The sequence below is a fragment of the Silurus aristotelis genome (genome assembly GCF_946808225.1).
Source record: "Silurus aristotelis genome assembly, chromosome: 18".
Lineage (NCBI taxonomy): Eukaryota > Metazoa > Chordata > Actinopteri > Siluriformes > Siluridae > Silurus > Silurus aristotelis.
In genome coordinates, this window is record NC_139591.1 from 4,923,449 (window position 1) to 4,943,531 (window position 20,083).

The 20,083-nt window shown below is 35.3% G+C and overlaps 1 protein-coding gene across 1 annotated transcript; it reads left to right on the forward strand.

Annotated features, from left to right (window-relative positions):
• Positions 1–800: 800 nt before the first annotated feature.
• hephl1b (hephaestin-like 1b) lies at positions 801–19,094 on the forward strand. The gene is made up of 19 exons (XM_083568108.1): positions 801–1,087; positions 2,167–2,411; positions 5,152–5,364; positions 6,314–6,538; positions 6,633–6,887; positions 7,254–7,425; positions 7,537–7,667; positions 7,889–8,020; positions 9,050–9,255; positions 9,412–9,556; positions 9,776–9,988; positions 12,317–12,524; positions 13,071–13,210; positions 13,315–13,443; positions 13,779–13,885; positions 15,301–15,520; positions 15,657–15,796; positions 15,976–16,135; positions 18,667–19,094. Exons 1-19 carry the CDS (start codon positions 915–917, stop codon positions 18,735–18,737), a joined length of 3,285 nt encoding a protein of 1,094 aa, XP_083424234.1. The 5' UTR covers positions 801–914; the 3' UTR covers positions 18,738–19,094.
• Positions 19,095–20,083: the final 989 nt, after the last annotated feature.

A 20,083-nucleotide genomic window follows, 5' to 3' on the forward strand; every position in this document is an offset into this window, starting at 1 on the left:
CAAAGTTAAGCTAAAACATATTAAGAAGTTCTCTACTAAAAATGTTTCATTTCAGTAGAAAGAGATTAAAAAGGGAACTAAGTATTAAACAAAACACACTAAAAAAAAATCCAGAAACCAGGTTATTCAATTATATTTATATTGCATTTGACAATAAGTCATTTCATTGTAAATCCATTGATCTTTTTTTCAGTTCTGCTGTTTTTTCCTGAAAACAACAACAACAACAACAAATCGTTAATTCTTTAATTTCTCACCATTAAAAAAGTTGTTTTCTCTGAAATTTGGACAGTGAAAAGAAACAGAAAAATTCAAAGGAAACACATCAAATATAAACAGAATGGATCAACCTAAGTTCAGAAATGGATAAACATATTTATATATGTTTATAACACACACACACACACACACACACACACACACACACACACACACACACACACACACACACACACACACATATACTATATAATTTTTTTTTAAAGTGCCATACATGTGTGAACATGCTCCACAGTTTTGAAACTGGAAATATACTGTACTGTATATTATGGGGACAAAATTTAATTTATATTTCAGTATTAAGTATAGCTGGGCTTCAGATGTGCTTATACAGAGACTCAGTCTCCAGCTTGACCTTAACGTTGTATAAGAATCCAACATGTACATTTCTGTATAAGTCTACTATTTAAAGTCAGTAAAGTGATTTATCTCATGTAAACTTTTCAGGTAAATGTATAATAATGGCAGCTATCTCTCTAATTGGTCCATGCTTTCTGTTCTGAGAAGCACAGTTCCTCATACTTGTGGGTGTTTCACATAGGCTGATCTCTGCAGTTAGCCGTCACCTCCCTTATCATTATCCACTGCATATATTTCAGTGCACCTCACAAATATTCCACACTGCAGCTTACACTATGGACTTTCAGATAAATCAATGGTGTTTATTTAGTATAATCAGTTTCTACACTCACTTTAAACAAAATGAAGGCATCACTCGAAATTTCTTCATCGGGATCAGAGAAGAGAATTGGGATTACGCACCAGGCGGTTATAACAACATCACTGGGAAACCAGTTACTCAAAATGAGTAAGTATAATATTTTGTCATTTATTTTGTAATATGTAATTGTGTTATATATCAATTTCACAATATTGCACTACACCACACAACACTGCCAAATAAACAAGAAAATCTCTGAGATAAACTGCTATGTGATATGGCTTCAAAGGAAATATGCTATTGAACAGTATTTTTATATAATCTAAATGTAGGGTAGATAGCAAGTATTGAAAGATGATCCATTATTTCTAGAAAAGCCAGGCAGATATGATATATTAATTATACACAATGAAAGGTACATTGCTGCTGATTTTATAGTGTCACTGACCAAAACACTATAATGTGAGGAAGACTTTAGAATATCTAAAAAAAATATAATAATAATAAAGTTGTAGTATTTCTACATTCTATTACAAGTACAGTATGTAGAAAAATAATGAAATACAATTTAAACCTGTTTCCACACATGGAATTCTTTTGCCGTGACTATTTAAGATGCATAACCACTCGGCTCAAGTTTAATTTACACAAATTATTCTTACACTCCCTTTTTAATGCAATTCAGTTCAGGATAATTTAAAACCAGTATTTCCCCATTGAAAGAGAATATATCATTATAAAAATAGTTTCAGGGGGAGTGATGGCTCCAGCGGTTAAGGCGCTGGGTTACCGATCGGAAGGTCGGGGGTTCAAGCCCCGGTATCGCCAAGCTGCCACTCTTGGGCCCTTAAGCAAGGCCCTTAACCCTCTATGCTACAGGGGACCCTTACAAGAAAAATAAACCAAGGACCATGACGTCGGAGTGACGTGGGGCCGCCTTCCCGTGGGCTCACCACCTGCAGGAGGGACCGTAAGGGACCGGTGCTGAGAGGATTGGGCAGCAGTCGAGGGCGGGGGCCTTGACAGCCCGATCCCTGGACACGGAGAAGTGTCTGGGGAATCTGCTTAGACTGCTGCCCCCGTGACCCGAATTACGGATAAGCGGGAGAAGATGAAATGAAATGAAAAATAGTTTCATATTGAATTCCCTGAAATTCTTCAATGTACAGAAAAGAATGCTGTTGTACGATATTAGAATCCATTGTGTTTTTTTTTTTGTATTCTAGACACGCATCATTTTTCCTACTTCAAGGGCCCCATCGAATTGGCCATGTATATAAGAAAGCCATATTCAGGCAGTACACTGATGCAACATACACACAGGAGATCCCCAAACCTGCTTGGTTGGGTTACCTGGGGCCTATTATTCGGGCTGAAGTTGATGATGTTGTAATGGTCCACCTGAAGAACTTTGCCACCAGAAGATATTCAATCCACCCACATGGAATCCACTATAATAAAGACTCAGAGGGTAAAATGTCTCCATAATTTTTTTAAACATATAAAAAAAAACATTGAAAATGAATGACTTTATAAAAGAACTGCAATTAAGCAGGAAGAAGACTTTGTCAACATGCTATGGCATTTATTCAGTAGCTCAGCTTCATTTCTCACATAATGTGGCTGTGGTAAGTATGGTTTGGTTTTTATTACTTGTAAACAACACCTGTTCTCCTTAAAGAAAAGAGGTTTAGGGTAAATGTGAAATTTCATGAAGGATGCTTTGCGTCATAATGCAGCCATTATCTCCTATGTAGGACATCCTCTTTCTTCAGTTTATTCAAATGATTTAGACGAGACATGATAAGGTCTTGATAATGACTCAGCGTTTTCTTTATCTTTTATTGTCTCTTTTTGGGTATTTTTTTCTTCTCTTAGTAATGCACTGACACCTAATATGGGGGAAATACTTGTACCATAAAGTCGGAGCTCACTTGGTGCCATTGTTACTTTTTTGGGCGAAGGGACATTGAACTAAAGCCATCCTGAAAATGAGCCAACATCCGACACTGGCAACACTGTATTCCTTGAGACTGATAAGACCATGAAGTATCATATCATCAGTGAAACACACACACACACACACACACACACACACACACACACACACACACACACACAAAAAAAAGCAACATGTATACCAGCAGTATTGATGCTTCACTGGCATTAGGGAACTTTTTTAACGTATTTGTACTTTATTCAAATATTTCTATTTGGGAAGAAATGCACTTTACATTCACTTTAACTCAAAGTCAAATATCTTCCTTTTTTAACTCAAATACATTTTGCGAATTCAGATGTTCTTTTTTATTTATTAGCCGATAAAATCCTAACTGGTCAATCACGCAGCAAGCCACCAATCAGGGTCGAGCGCACGCTCTGTTTTGATTGGCGCTTGGTGTATCTACTTATCAGCAACATACAGTTCAGCGTCAGTTCAACAGCAGAACATTTTAAGAGTAAAAAATGATGGAAGAAACTCCTGACTCAAATTTGCCACAACACCCATGACTTCATTTGCATTTTTTTTTGGCTCATAATCCTTTTAATACACATCAATCAGTGTTTGACTCATTAATATCATTCTATTGGTGTGCTGAGAGTAACATTAGAATCTTTCATATAAACTTGGTTAATTACGCATAATAAATAATGTCTATAAATAAATCATTTGAAGGCAAATACTTTTGAAATACAAATGTCCTTTTACTCGGATGAAAGTTTAAAGGGAGCACTTTTACTTTAGTGGAGTAATATTTTACCGTGTGTTAAGGAGTTTGTCTTTATGTGTTTTATCACGAATGCACTTCTTTTACAGCTAACAGCCAAATAATGTTATATTTATGATTCATTATGATTAATATTCATTATAATTCACTCATTTATAAACATTGAATTGGTTTCAGGCAAAGACATTTAACAGGACATGTTTAATCCTGTCTTTGATTAACAAATAATTTATATTTATGAAACATACAGTATCTCACAAAAGTGAGTTCACCCATAACATTTCAGCAACGTTTTCAGTATATTTTCTCAAGGGACAATACTATAGAAATTCAACTTGAATATACTTTAGAGTAGTCAGTGTGCAGTTTGTATAGCAGTACAGATTTACTGTCGTCTGAAAATAACTCAGCATACAGCCATTATTGTCAAAATAGCTGGCAACCAAAGTGAGTACACCCTAAGTGATAACAACTGTATGTCTTGTAACAATGCAAAGCCACATGTCCTATTCATCGTGTTTATGATTTTTCTTCTTGACAGGCCCATTCAAATTTGTGTATTTTGTATTAGAGCAGTTAAAATGTGGTGATTTAAGTATGATTCTCTCATACTGACCACTGGGTGTTCAACATGGTACATCATGGCAAAGACTCTCTGAGGATTTGATAATTGTTGCTTTCCACTAAGATCTCCTAGGCTATAAGATGATCGGTAACTGAAACTGAGTTACAGTACATTGGCCAGGGTCATCAACATTGAAAGGGTCACAGAGAAAGACATTATTAATCCTGTCTTCAATTAACATATCATTTGTGTTTATGAAACATATTGGATTATGTGCCTGTGCATAATGCAGAATAAAGCATTTAATTTATGTGTAAATCTAAAAATCTAGAGTAAATTGTTCCTTTATTACATCAATGGCTGCAGAACTAAATATTAAATACAAAATTAGAACAAATCATTGATTTTAAGACAACTTAATACAAAATGTTCATGTACTTTATCCATTTGAAAGCAACATTTTCAATGATTTTAGAAAGTGAGGTAGAAGCTAAAAGGGTAAACACATGGCCTTAAGTTGCTGGATTATTAGTGCAATAATCTTCATTCTGCTCTGCTGTATGTCACGGAGAAGTGCTGCATTTTGAAGAGAAGTAGCATAGGAATGTAAACTACTCAAGAACTAAGGATAGACATTTGTTTCCATAATCCCAGCGCTCTACCCAAATTGCCTTGCTATAAAATATTTGTAATTGAACTCTAGGTTAAGGTATGATCTAAACCTCAGTTTATCATATTGTCAATCATATTTTGATTTACTTCCTCTTTCATTAATATTCAGTAATAATGATTCAGTCTTGTTCCAGGGAAACCTGGCAATTTGTAAACTGTTCAGTTTCAGTATACTGTATACCAGAGATATTTCATATTTTGCGAACTGTGCAATGCTAAGATTCATTTGTTGTTAATTGTACTAGGGGCCTTATATCCAGACGATACCTCTGGAGCAAATAAGCAGGATGATGGTGTTCCTCCTGGTGGAAATTACACCTATAGATGGACAGTAAAGCCAGAGTTTGCCCCTACTGATGGTGATGCCAACTGTCTGACTTGGGCCTACCATTCTCATGTGATTGCTTTTAAAGACATCTCTTCTGGGCTCATTGGAGCTCTTCTGACTTGCAAGAAAGGTACAGTCAGTCATTAAACACTGTTATTGCAGATAACAGCCATACATTTTTTCCCATTAAATAACAGTAGGGGATTTCATGCCTGACAAAATACTGTATTTGGGTTTTAGAAGCATGTGAAAAGCTTGTGTTGGTTTGTTTAGGGAAATGCTCTTTATTTTGTTACTAATTTTGTTACCTACTGTAATTTTACCCTTATATTATATTATATTATATTATATTATGTTATGTTATGTTATGTTATGTTATGTTATGTATGTTATGTTATGTTATGTTATGTTATGTTATGTTGTTATGTTATGTTATGTTATGTTATGTTATGTTATGTTATGTTATGTTATGTTATATTATATTATATTATATTATATTATATTATATTATATTATATTATATTATATTATATTATATTATATGTCTAATATGACTGTTCCAAAGATTGGTTTATTTTCCAAATTGAAAAACTGTTATTTAGGCAACAGTTGACCTCTAATATATTTTTTTATTTAACTTTTATTTTATTAAACTTTTATTTAATTTTATGTCACTTCAGAAAGATCAGACATGTTCTCTGGAACATCCGGCATTATAAATCTGGGGCACCCTCGGTTACATTTTTATTAAGCAGTTTTTATTAAGCAGTATTTGTTTATGATGCCCATGTGATTTCTGGAGAACATTGTTATTTTGGTAGCAGTAGACAATGAACATTTAAAAATGATGAATACATGCATAATGAACGTATATTATGTATTACAATAATTATACATTTAATTATATTTTTGTTCAGAGCATTACACCACTGTGCAGCTGTTCTGCTTTTGTCCATTGGGAGGAAAAATTGTTGTTCAGATCTGCATTTGTATTCATTTAGGATGCCGTTTGTTGTCAATCCAAATAAGGTATTTTTTATTGAGTTACACCACTAATACAAATGGTCTGTTTCACTCAGGAATCCTGCAGCCTGTTTCCCAAGCGAATAATTCCCAGGCATCATCAGATCTTAATTACTCTCAGGTACGAAGGACGGATGTTGATAAGGACTTCCTTTTATTATTCACCGTAGTGAATGAAAACCTGAGCTGGTACCTAGATGAAAACATCCAAACCTTCTGTTTGGAGCCAGCTAATGTCGACCAAGCCGATCCAGACTTTCAACGCTCCAACCAGATGAATGGTAAGCGTTTATTTGTACTTAACTTTGGGCCAATATTTCTTGAATGTCTTAAGCAAAGAATACTGATACTGTCATTCTTCGTTTTATTTAATAGCTATTAATGGATATGTGTTCGGGAACCTTCCTGGGATTGAGTTGTGTCAGAACAAAAAAGTGTCATGGCATTTTGTGGGCATGGGCAATGAGGTGGATGTCCATTCGGCATATTTTCATGGGCAGACGTTGCTGATTCAGGGACATCGCGTCGACAGTGTCAGCCTGTTTCCTGCTTCTTTCATGACTGCAGTGATGGAGCCCTTAACAATAGGAAAATGGCTCCTGAGCTGTCAGGTTAACAGCCATATAAAAGGTACAGTTTTATTATAATAAATAGAAATAATTAAACAAACAAACAAATTATGTGGAACAAAATTGATATGTTAAGTAGACCGTTAATCTAAAAAACATTTTATTTTTGTTTTCCTTGATTTCTCCCATATAGTTTGAGGATACTATATATTGTATGTACCTTTTTATGCTAAAAAGATTGGAATAACATTGTGTAATTTCCACAGTTATGTGTTTTTGCCTTTAAAATCCATACTTGTCTTTTGGCCTATCCATGGGTTCAGTGCAGTATGCGGGATTTGTAAATATACAGTACAGTGAACCAATGTGAGTGTTGTGCCTCTACCCAGCCGTGTTGTCATAATGGAGTAATGATGCTTTTGTGCAGATGGTATGCAGGCATTTTTCAGTGTTTCACAGTGTGCTGGGGTGACAAACTCGTCCACTACTTTGAATGGGATAGTGAGGAAGTACTTCATTGCTGCTGAGCTGGTTCAGTGGAACTATGCCCCATCAGGGATGGACAGTTTGACTAATGTTTCACTGAATGAAAGTGGGAGGTATGAAGTTACTATCCACTAATTCATTTGTTTGACTTTTACAGTTTTTGTCTATCTTTTTGCATCATTTAAAGATTCTAAAGAAACTACATTCTTTTTTGCTCTTTGTAGCCATTCAGAGATATTTTTCGGAAAGGGCAACGGTCGTCTCGGTGGAGAATATACAAAGGTGGTATATAGAGCATACACTGATGAAGCGTTTGCAAATACCACCAGCATGGATGCACACCTGGGCATATTAGGTATACTTTAAAAGATTACATTGATTTTACAAATGGTATTTAAAAGTTAGAAGAATAAAAATTGTTGTAAATGAAAACATCTTTATATCAGAACAGTGTGGAGATTATAACCTGATAAAATGTCACAGATACAGCCGATTTCTGTACATCATTCAGATACAGTAGATTCATTCAAAATGGGAGTTTTTGTATTTGTACTAGTTGCATTCATTCTTTTTCAGGTCCTGTATTAAGAGCTGAGGTTGGGGATACTTTACAGGTCACATTTCTGAACAAGGCTGATAGAAATTACAGCATCCAGCCCCATGGCCTTCAATACACAAAGGCATCTGAGGGAGCTCAATATGAAGATGGTGAGAGGGCAGTGACACAGATTTAAAAACAAGTCTCTTCTCGTTTACGTGCCTTGATATATTTTTATGGTGTAATTCCATTTTATGTTGAGGATAAGATTCCAGCTGGTAACAAATATCCTATTGTCAAGGTTTAATATGTACGGTTTTATAAGTAAAAGTTTAATAATTTGAATGAAAATTATGCCAGGCACTTCTATTAACACTTTTTTTGACAAAATTTTGGCTTAGTTTGTGAGTGCCCTTGTTTAGAACTTCTCCTTCAGGTTTCTTTGTAATGATGTCACATTAGATTAGATTAGATTAGATTAGATTCAACTTTATTGTCATTACACATGTACAAGTATAAGGCAACGAAATGCAGTCTAACCAGAGGGCAATAACAGCAAGTGCAGGATATATAGTTTTTACATGAATTTACATAGTTAAATAAAATGAAATATAGACTATAAAGAGTAATTTAAAGATGTATATGTACTATAAATGTAGTATACAGATGAATTATATGTACTAAAAACATAAAAAAATGCCCCAGTAATAGTTTATATATATATGAAAGTAAAAATTCAAGACTTTAAATATATGAACTCTGGGACTCCAGGTGGTGTGTTTCTTGGCCCTACATTAATTAGGACGTTTTATATAATTTTATATAAATAATTTTGCAAAAATTGCTGATTGCTGTATTCACCCTGTATACTGTGTGTACTGGTGTACTGGTGTTTATTGGATGCAACACTGGCTTGTGACCATAGATTTTGTTATAGCGGGACAGCACTAACAAGGAAATTATTTCAACCAATAAAAAGTCTCTGGCACATGCTAGACCTACCTAGTGATTTTTTTTGGTAATAGGCAGTTGACAACATAGTCATTCAGCATACAATTCATTAGCTAGTTTTTGGGTGGTAATTATATATAACTGCCTTGAACATTTGTTCATCAATATCAGCCCATTAAATATCAGAATCCACACAAACAACACAAATCCTTCCCATCAGCCAGGTTTCTTTTACATTTGATTTTTAGGCACAGAGAAAAATGGATCTCATGTGCAGCCAGGGGATTCCTTTAACTACACATGGCATGTGATAGAGGGGCCATCTGACAGTGACCCAGACTGCATCTCATACCTGTACTTCTCCTCCAGTGGCGCTATCAGAGACACCAGCTCTGGCCTCTTTGGACCTCTGCTTGTGTGTAAGAGAGGTGCCCTGAACTTCAATAACACCCAGGTATAATTTTCGGTACAGTTTAATGTTACAATGGTGAAAAAAAAAGATGCGCATGTAAAAATACAAACATAAAAAAATATATATTTGAATAATACGTCACTGTGTGTGTGTAAAATATACCTAACATTTGAGATTTCAAAACCTCTTTGTTATAAGAAAAATGTGGACAAAGATTTCTTCCTTGTCTTTTCTGTGATGGATGAAAATCTGAGCTGGTATCTGGAAAAGAACATTGAGATATATGGGACAAATGAATCAGACCCAAAGAATGAAGGATTTCAGGAGAGCAACAAGATGCACGGTAGCCTACGCATTCATTTCACTTACTTATTTCATGCAAGTGATTTTTTAATTTAATTTTTTTACTGTGAATATATGAGTTACTAACAGCTTTAATTTATGCAACATTTCTTTTCTATTTCTTTCAGATAAAAGACTTTTTGTTAATCGCAATTAAAAATATTTTATATTACATTGTTGGCTCATTTTATCTCTGTGTTTCACCTGTTGTGTTTTGCAGCGGTGAATGGTTACATGTATGGAAATCTACCAGGACTGGAGATGTGCAAGGGCGAACAGGTTAGATGGCATATCCTAGGACTTGGCACAGATGTGGATATACATGGAGTTTACTTCCAGGGCAACACATTCCGCAGAAACGGCGTCACCCGTGACACACTCACTGTGTTTCCACACACTTCTGTCAGGATTTCCATGCAACCAAATACATCCGGTCAGTCGTGTCTGTGGTACATTTGCTTATACTAGTGTGTGGCATTAAAATGGTCATTTCTAAAATAAGCAAAATACAAACAATTCAACAGAATTCAGACAATAAGTGTAAATTTGACAAGTGTGAAAGTCAACTTTAATGACAAAAAATAAAAACTCAAATTTTCTAAAACTCCACAATCTAAAAACTAAAAACGTTCTAAAACTCCACAACTACACTGCTTTACATGTATAGGACAGGAAGAGCTGTATAATCTTATCACTGAAACCAAATCAACAACATGTCTGTTAGATCCCATTCTAAATAAACTACTGAAAGAAGTGTTACATACAGCTGGTGAGCCTCTTCTGAATATTATTAACTCCTCACTATCTTTAGGTCACATCCCTAAACCCCTCAAGTAAGCAGTTATTAAGCCCCTCATTAAGAAACCTAATTTGGATCCAAACACACTATTAAATTACAGACCCATTTCAAATCTTCCCTTTATGTTTTAGAAAATATTGTGTCTGCCCAGTTATGTTCCTACTTACAAGAGAACAATATCTTTGAAAAGCTTCAGTCAGGTTTTAGGCCCCATCATAGCACAGAAACTGCTCTAGTTAAAATCACTAATTACCTGTTTTTAGCTTCAGACCAAGGCTACATATCTTTGTTAGTTTTGCTGGATCTCCTGGATCGTTACAGAACTACATCGGCACTCAGGGACAGGAATTAAGCTTGTTTAAATCCTACCTATCTGATCGTTACCATTTTGTAGATGTAAATGGAGAGCTATCCAGGTTAATGCAAGTAAATTATGGGGTACCACAAGGTTCAGTTCTAGGACCCCTGCTTTTCACAATATACATGCTTCCCTTGGGAAATATTATTAGAAGGCATGGGATTAGCTTCCACTGGTATGCCGATGACACCCAACTATATATCTCATATAAACCAGACGATACAGTTTAATTGGTTTGGATAACTGAGTGTGTCAAAGAATTAAAAGATTGGATGACTCATAACTTTCTATTATTAAATTCTGATAAGACAGAGATTTTGCTCATCAGCCCAAAAACCAGTACACAGAAGCTCCAGCATTTCAACCTGCATTTAGAAGGACACAGTCCCTGCTTCTTATAAATGAACTGTCAAGCAGGTTTTTATATAAGTAAAATGAAGGTTTGAGAGAAAGGGTTTTTTTTTTTGTCTTTTTTTATTCGATTACAATCTAAAATATACATTTATGCCATTTGGATAAGGCCCATATTCTGAGCGACATCCAGCTATTTGCAATTTTTATACACTGAGCAGTTAAGGGACTTGCTCAGGAACACAGTAGTGGCAGCTGTTTCTACCCATGTCTTAACAATCTATTGTCACATCCTCCTTTGCAATATTTCTGCTTTATTTTCAGTTTCACTTTAATTTCCATGCTTTCTTGCTTTTACATACTGTACATATCATTCCAGTTACTATAAAGGTGTAGTGAAATACTGATCCAAATTACGATTATAAAATATCCTGTCTGGCAAGCTCTTAAGATTTTGACTTGTTATTAAACATTACATTATATATTCTGAGGGCATGGTTTGGTGGACATGTCCGGAAATGATAGGCATGTTCAGAGAATGTGATTCGTCCAGTATTCTTTTATATAACCACTAGACTTGACTAAATGTGTTTACACCCTTGGTCCGGTTCAGTGGATCAAGTGGTCTAAGATCAATAACTCTGCATATTTAAGTACATATCAGAGAGCAAAATCACAGACCTCTCTAAAGTGACATACCAGAAAAGCCTACTCAAACCTCCTTCAGAATAGTGTTCATTTGTAGGTCATTTTATTTTCTACTTGATTATTGTATTTGAAAACAAAATGGTCTTTTCTGCTTCATAATTTCATTTACAGAAAACAATCACCAATACAATCTTGCTTACTTCAGAAAAATGAATTCAGGAAATGAATGGGGATGTCACAGCTCAACCCTTGCGTCCATCATGCCCATATGGCACATCCAGCTGTAGAGACATTCTGTCCCCCATAGAACATGAATGGGGATTGTTTATTCTACTCTATGGCACTATGCCATTATGCAATGTTCTGTTTTTCAACCGAATAATAACATCATGTCCAGCAAATGTTTTCGGTGACACTATTCATTGTTACACCTATTTATTGTGGAGTTAAACTTTTTTTTTTTTTTTTTAAAGAACAAGAACTAGCACTTTTAGTGTTAAAGTGCAGAGAATCACTGATATTAATCTTTTTTTTTCTTTAGACCAGCAGATGCTTTTCACTGTTGTATTATTTATGCATGTGCATCTGGATGTGTTTGAATACAGGGCTTTTTGAGGTGAGTTGCAGAGTGACTGACCATTACATGACAGGGATGAAGCAGCAGTACAGAGTGAAGGATTGTGCACAGAGCTTGTCCGTTTCTCCCTCCGCTCCCACAGCGCACTATTACATCTCTGCAGAAGAGCTAGAGTGGGACTACTCACCAAGTCGCACCTGGGAGCTACAGCTCTTTAACACTACAGAAGCAGATAGGTACGAACAATTACATATAGAGAAAATGCAGAAATGGTGTGATGCATTGGACAGTAGATTGCCTAAAATAGCACTTCTGTGTAGAATGGAATTATACAACAGGAAATGCAAAAAACATCTATATTATTTACAGTATTCTATAACCATGCAAACTGATATATAAAGTATTTTATATATTCAAAAAAACATTTTTTTTATATTTTTTCTTCTATTGCAAACAAATGTGGTCTTAAAGTACATTTTGAAAGATTTTGATAGAAAAAATACTGATCCAAACAATATCTACATTTATCTGAAATGAAGTTAAACTATTTTTGCAAGCCACTGTATATTTTAATGCAATTGCAAAAAGACTAATGTTTGACTTATTTTTTCATTTCCTGAAATAAAAAAACCAAATAAATCATTATGTGATTAAAACCTTGTTAAACTCAACATAATTAACCGAAAATAAACTAAATAGCTTCATCATTCCAGGTGTTGCTTTGGTGACTTTATTACTGTTGCAGCCTTTATGGAAATTGTAATGGATATTTTGCTTCTTAGTCCAGGCAGTGTGTTTGTGGGGTCCGGTAACAACAGGCTTGGCTCCAAATATAAAAAAGTGGTTTATAGGGAGTACACAAATGCCACCTTCAGCACCAAGAAGCAGCGTCAGGCTACAGAGAAACATCTGGAAATACTCGGTATGAAGATATGGCATTAATGCTTTTGGTGCTATTTGTTAATTGTCACATAGTCATCTTTAATATGTTGCTCTGTGTGTGTGTGTTTGGGCAAATTCTGTTAGGTCCGATCATCAGGGCAGAGGTTGGTGAAGTTCTTAATATTACATTTTTTAATAAGGCAAGTCGTCCATACTCTATTCAGCCTCATGGAGTGACAAGTTTACCTCAGAATCCAGCAGCTGTGTTGCCTGGTGAGGAATCCTCCGCTTCATATTGCAAAGTCTTTCCTATTACACTGCTTGTCTGATAACATGTTCTTTATAACGGATTTAATGTTATATAGTGTTGTTAAAGTTTTATTATATATTTATTTGGCTTTAAACATATACAGTGGTAGAGTCCAAAATCTGAAACTTAATTTCAGTCATATATTACACTAAGTTAAAAAGCTCAGGTGATACGACTGACACTGACAATATGACAATATTTTGAATTCTACAAGACGTCATTTTGGATATAATAAAAACGTATTTGTATAAAAAAAGAATGATTTTTTTAAATATAAGGATGTCGTCATACACTGCAGGACAAATTAGTACATACCAGTGGATTGTTCCGGAGGGTTCCGGCCCAGGAGTCTCTGATCCGAACTGCATCACGTTTGCTTACTACTCTACTGTGGATTTTATTAAGGTGATCTCTTGCAAAAAGTTTATGAATTCATGTACATTATACAACCTTATGTTAGATTTTTAATATAAACTAGGTATATTATTCTTTATACACTGATCAAGCATTATAGTATGACATAATCACTTCTTAATGGCACCTGTTAGTGGGTGGGATTTATTAGGCAGCAGGTGAACATTTCATCCTCAAAGTTGATGTGTTAGAAGCAGGAAAAATGGGCAAGCGTAAGTATTAGAGTGAGTTTGACAAGTGCCAAATTGTGATATCTAGACGACTGTGTCAAAGCATCTCCAAAACTGCAGCTCTTATGGCTTGTTCCTGGTCTGCTGTGGTCAGTATCTATTAAAAGTGCTCCAAGGAAGGAACAGTGGTGAACCGGCGACAGGGTCATGGGCAGCTGAGGCTCAATGATGCATGTGGGGAGAGAAGGCTGGTGCATGTGGTCCGATCCAACAGATGAGCTCCTGTAGCTCAAATTGCTGTAGAAGTTAATACTGTTCATTTTTAATGGGTTTTAACTGTTTTGGCAGCAAAAAGGGGGACCAACACAATATTAGGCAGGTGGTCATGATGTAATGCGGTGTATATACATGTTTTTACATAAGTCATATAAGATGACTAACTGGGTGAATATGGATCGAAAAATTAACAATAAAATAGGCAAGTAAAGGAAAAAAGTATGTTTGACTAATAATTCTGAATGCTATCATTTATTGTTTTGTTGATGCATAAGCATGAAACCTGAATGCGTGTTGTTCTTTAATATACTGATCAACACGATTAGTGCAGTAGCACTAACTCTCCACAGCGAGGCAGCAGCGAGTAATTAGAGTCGTTACAATGTGCTTCAATCCCAAATAAATTAATATTTTGATGGTCTTTATAAAACCTACCACCAGACATCTGTTAATTACACAAAAAATTTAATATAAACATAATTTGCGGTGTACGTTGTCTGAACAATGCATATTAAGTGCAGGTATTGGGAGGAAAAAAAATTTAATTCATGCAGAAAAATCCATCCATCCATCCATCTGTCCTTCTTCTAAAAAGAATTAAATTAAATTCAGTGACACTTTTTTTTTGCCAAATCCCGAAACCAACCAAAAAAATATATCTTAAAAAAACGTGTTCATGGAGCTTTGTGTATCATTTTGGGGCATGTTAGTTCCAGTGAAGGGAAAGTGTAAAGCTGTAAAATACAATAATGTTTGAGGAAACAGATTAAGGAAGTCCAGAACATAGGTGTGATGGCCAGGTGTCCAGAAACTGTTTGGGCATATAGTAAATATTACATCATTACAGATCACACACACTATATCAGACGTCACGGCAGATAGACTATAGACTATTTTTGACATTATGAACTGAACATGGTGACAACTTGTTTGATGATTGTTGTTGAATTGGGTATTTAGGACACAGTCAGTGGGCTCATCGGACCACTAGTGATCTGCAGGAAAGGAACGCTAAACCAAAAAAGACAAAGACTGGATGTGAATAAAGAGTTTGCTCTTCTTTTCTTTATATTTGATGAGAACAATTCATGGTATCTGGAACAAAACATTCAAACATACTACAATGGTTCAGAACCTCTGATCAGAAATGAAGATTTTATCGAGAGTAATAAAATGCATGGTGAGTCTTTACCACTTAACCAATTTAAACCATATTTCTTAATTTTTATAGAGTTTTTAACCTTCATATTTATTTTGAAAATAATCAAAATTGTGGGTCTTCAGTCAAAACTGTGCTCTTCATCCTGGTTTTCTAGCAATTAATGGCAAGGTGTATGGAAACCTTCAGGGAGTGGAAATGCGACAAAGAGAGAGAGTAAACTGGTATCTCCTTGGGATGGGTAATGAAGTGGATCTACACACAGTGCATCTACATGGCCAGACCTTTATTTACAAAGTAAGTATAAAACACAATAGATTACATTCATCTTGATTATTCAGATTTAATCATTTATTCATGATGATTCAGATTAACATCATCATTGAACACTAGTGTTGTGATGCAGAAAAAAAAATCTTTTTTAAACCAAAATTGACCAAATGTTTTTCTTGTTTTATTTCTCTTCCATTGAGCAGACAGACCTGCCCCATCGGGCCGATGTGTTCGACTTGTTTCCAGGCACATTTCAGACACTCGAGATAGTGGCAGATACTGCAGGAAAATGGCTGCTGCACTGTCACTTGGATGATCACATTCGTGCAGGCATGGAGACCACCTTCATTATCAACAGATCAGGTGATCGTTTTATTCCCCTTTTCTTTTCAATGCTGCAACACAAATAGCATTAATTTCATAAGCTCACTTATTTATTAAAACACAAAATGAGATTTCTTGCCCAAAAAAATCCCTTGCTAACTTATAGCATTGTGAAAAAGTCACTAGATTATAGAATAGCCTTTATTTGTCACATATACATTACAGCACAGTGAAATTAATTTTTTCGCAAATCCCAGCTTGCTCAGAAGCTGGGGTCAGCCATGACACGGCGCTCCTGGAGCACAGAGGATTGAGGGCCTTGCTCAAGGGCCCAAGAGTGGCAGTTTAAAGATACTGGGGCTTGAACCCCGACCTTCCAATCAGTAACCCAGCACCTTAACCACTGAGCTACCACTCCCATATTAGATTAGATTCAACTTTATTGTCTGTGCAGAGAACATGTACAAGAGCCAATGAAATGCAGTTAGCATCTAACCAGAAGTGCAAAAGTTTCCTAATTACAATAAATATCAGTATGTTAAATGAAGGTCCATATGTACAGGGGTGAAAGTGATTAATATACAGAAGGTGCCGTAGGTCTTTTTCTTCTTCTTTCGGCTGCTCTCGTTTGGGGTCGCCGCAGCGGATCATCCGTCTCCATACTACTCCGTCTTCTACATCTGCCTCTTTCAAACCAACTACCTGCCTGTCTTCCTACACCACATCTATGAACCTCCTCCTTGGCCTTCCCCTTTTCCTTCTTTCTGGTGGCTCCATCCTCAGCTTTCTACTACCGATATATCCCATATCCCTCCTCTGCACATTTCAAATGGGCCTCAAACCATTTCAATTGGGCCTCTTTTACCTTGTCTCCTAAACGTCCTACATGCACTGTCCCTCTAATAAACTTGTATCTAAAGATATGGTATATATAATAATATACAGTATAACTATGTAAAGATTGCACAGTGGAAAAGGCATGTCAAGAATATAACATGCTCAAATAAAATGATATACATATCTACATTTATAAATGTCTGTATTATAAGTTATATAAATATGATTATTAATAACGATAGAATTTACAGTTGTGCAAAAAAGTAAACATAAGTTATGGATGTTGCAAATATGCATAGTGGATGAAGCAGTGCAATATAGACAGAAAGTGACAGTGCAGTAGGGTATTGGTTTACATTCTATGATCAGCTGTTTAGCGCAGTTACAGCTACAGAAAAAAGCTGTAGTTCAGTGCGTTCGAGGACTCCGAGCTACCTGTAGCATCTGCCTGATGAGGCATCTGTGATAATGCCGCTCTCCTTCTGCAGACAGATGTTGATGGTGTGGTATGACGGTGATGATGTGTTATATTTTCCCTATTTATTTCTTTTTATAAATTTTATTAGGCTTTTTATTTTTTTTATTTTTGGGTTTCTCTGGTAACATTTAGACAGATCCGGATTGAATGTATAAAGAATAAGCAAAAGTATGAGAATTATTATTATTTTTTTTTTTTATAAGAATCTTTTCTCAACACACACTGGGTAGCATGTACTATCTGCTTGGAGTTCATACGCATGTTTTCCTCACAGGTTTCTTCTGGGTTATCTGGATTTCTTTCATCGCCCAAAGTACCAGCCCAGTCTCACGCCAATTCTTGATATAGTCGCGAAATGTAATCTATTCATTTGTGTTTATAGACTTGTATTTCCTTATTTTTTCGTGTGACGAATTTCTATGAAATGTCTTTCAAAAGGAAGTATTTTTGGTGTCTGGGCCAAAGTTTTCATTCTGCCACTGATACCACAGACTTGTTTTGTTCTCGTTTGGTATTGATTTTTTAATCTTTAAGCACTATTACTCAACAGGAAATGTTAACCTTGTTTTTTTTACTTTATATTCGGTAACCTACTCTCTATTATAAACCATCGTCAGTGGTTCCTTTCAGTCAAAATACAGTACATTTACTTTCCTGGTTAATTAAGGAGACTGCGTTAATTAGAGACAGTATAACCCTTACACTTACCCTAACCCTATGTTTTCTGCCGTATTCTCTGCTAGAAATGGGGAAAAAATAATACGTCAACATAACCCTTTATAATATTTCTGGCAACATAACCCATGATTTTCTGCATCTACTGCTGAGTGAAACAAAAAAAAGGGGAAATTCGTATCCATGAGCATTAAAAGTCTTACGAAATGCTGTGAGACTGTGTTGAAAGTGTTGGACAAGTGGGTTTGATTAACTGCTCCTAGTTTTAAAGCAGTTTCTAAGTGTTTTGCGTGGATTGGCAAATAAGATGTAAAAAGATTTAGCCACAATTTAGTAACAGTTTAGCCTTAATAACATTAGTCTCTGTTTAATAACATTAATCTGTGAGACTATGAACAATAGATAATAACATAAATAGTTAACTTTATTAGCGAAGAATGTGTTATATAGCAATAAAAATGTCAGGGTCCATGCTGGGGAAAAGTTTTTTTACAGTCCACAAAGAGAGCTGAGTACTGAGAAAAAAACTATAAGATGTAAATGAGATTTGTTTTATATTTGTGTTTTATGTGTGTTTTAGGTCCCTGTGCTGTGACTCATCTGGCTGTAGTCTTCATCTTGGCCTTTATTTCCACCCTTGGTCTAATGTGATGGTACCTGAAGTATAGTTTATGGATATATTATACATACTTTATAGGTTTCATTTAAATAACAATGAAATTTTATGTTTGTCATAAATTGGAGATTATGAACCAAATTATTAGTTAAACCTTCAACCTTGCACAAAACCATTTACACAAGCTTAGAAATCTTTTCTATAGTTATCAAAATAAAACCTTTTTTCCCTTTGGCTAGTTTAGGCTCACATGTTCCTTACAAATTGCAGATCTAAACTCTATTGTGCTACTGTAAACACAAGTGCAAAAGCTTTACTCTACATTGTCATAAATACACTGAATTATGTCACTCAGCACAATGCATAGCAAATAAAATATAAAAGTCATGAAATAAGTGCTAGATTCATTATTAAAACATATTTCTCATAGAATGCATAAATAAAAAGTGAGCTCTTTGGTACACTTCGTGTCATGAAGAGTGGCTGAAGAGAGAGGGATAATATACAGCAAAAGAGGTTATGACTGGGAAAAAGGACAAGGAACCAGCAAAAACAAAAAATACCTGCAACTATGTAAAAGAAAAGCCAGACCGCCCAAACTTGTGAACCTCAGTTGCTTTTAACTAAAGCAGTTGAGGGTTAAGGGACTTACTTGAAGGGCCCAGCGGTGGCAGCTTGGTTTAGGGGGTTGTTCTTTTTGAACTCATGACCTTTGAGTCCAAAGGTAAATGCTTTATACAGTAAGCTACCACATCCTCCTGTTCAGATTACTTTTCTGTATCATACAAAGCTTAAAAAAAAAAAAACGTTTGGCCAGTTTAATGCATTTCAATCCATAGCCTTTACTTAAATTACATTTATGGCAATTGGCAGATGTTCTTATCAATAAAGACTTACATAGTGTGTTGAAGTGTCCATCAATCTAATACTGGTTCATACGCACACAGACTACGAATCCCATCTATCTAAAACAGATAAAAAGTTGTTAGAAATCAAGTTTTAATACAAATAGTACTAAAAATCTTTGGAAGAGGGAGGTCTTTAGATGTCGTTTGAAGACTGCTAGTAACTGTTTGGACATCTGGTGGTTCCACCACCTCGGAGAAAAAAACTAAGAGTCTGGAAGCATGTCTTTCTCAGTTGTGGACGGTAACGGAGTAAATGAAATTCACTACTGTGCTTAAGCAGCTTTTTCACGTATCTCTACTTTAGTGAAGTATTTGCATTTAGGGAGACTTTTACTTTAAATTCACTACGTTTCAAAGTCAAATATTTTTACTTAACTACATTTTGTGGTCAGTCATTCTTTTTTATTATTGAGCGAATACAAACATAACTGGTTAAATACACAGCAAGCCATCAATCAAAGCTCTGTTTTGAA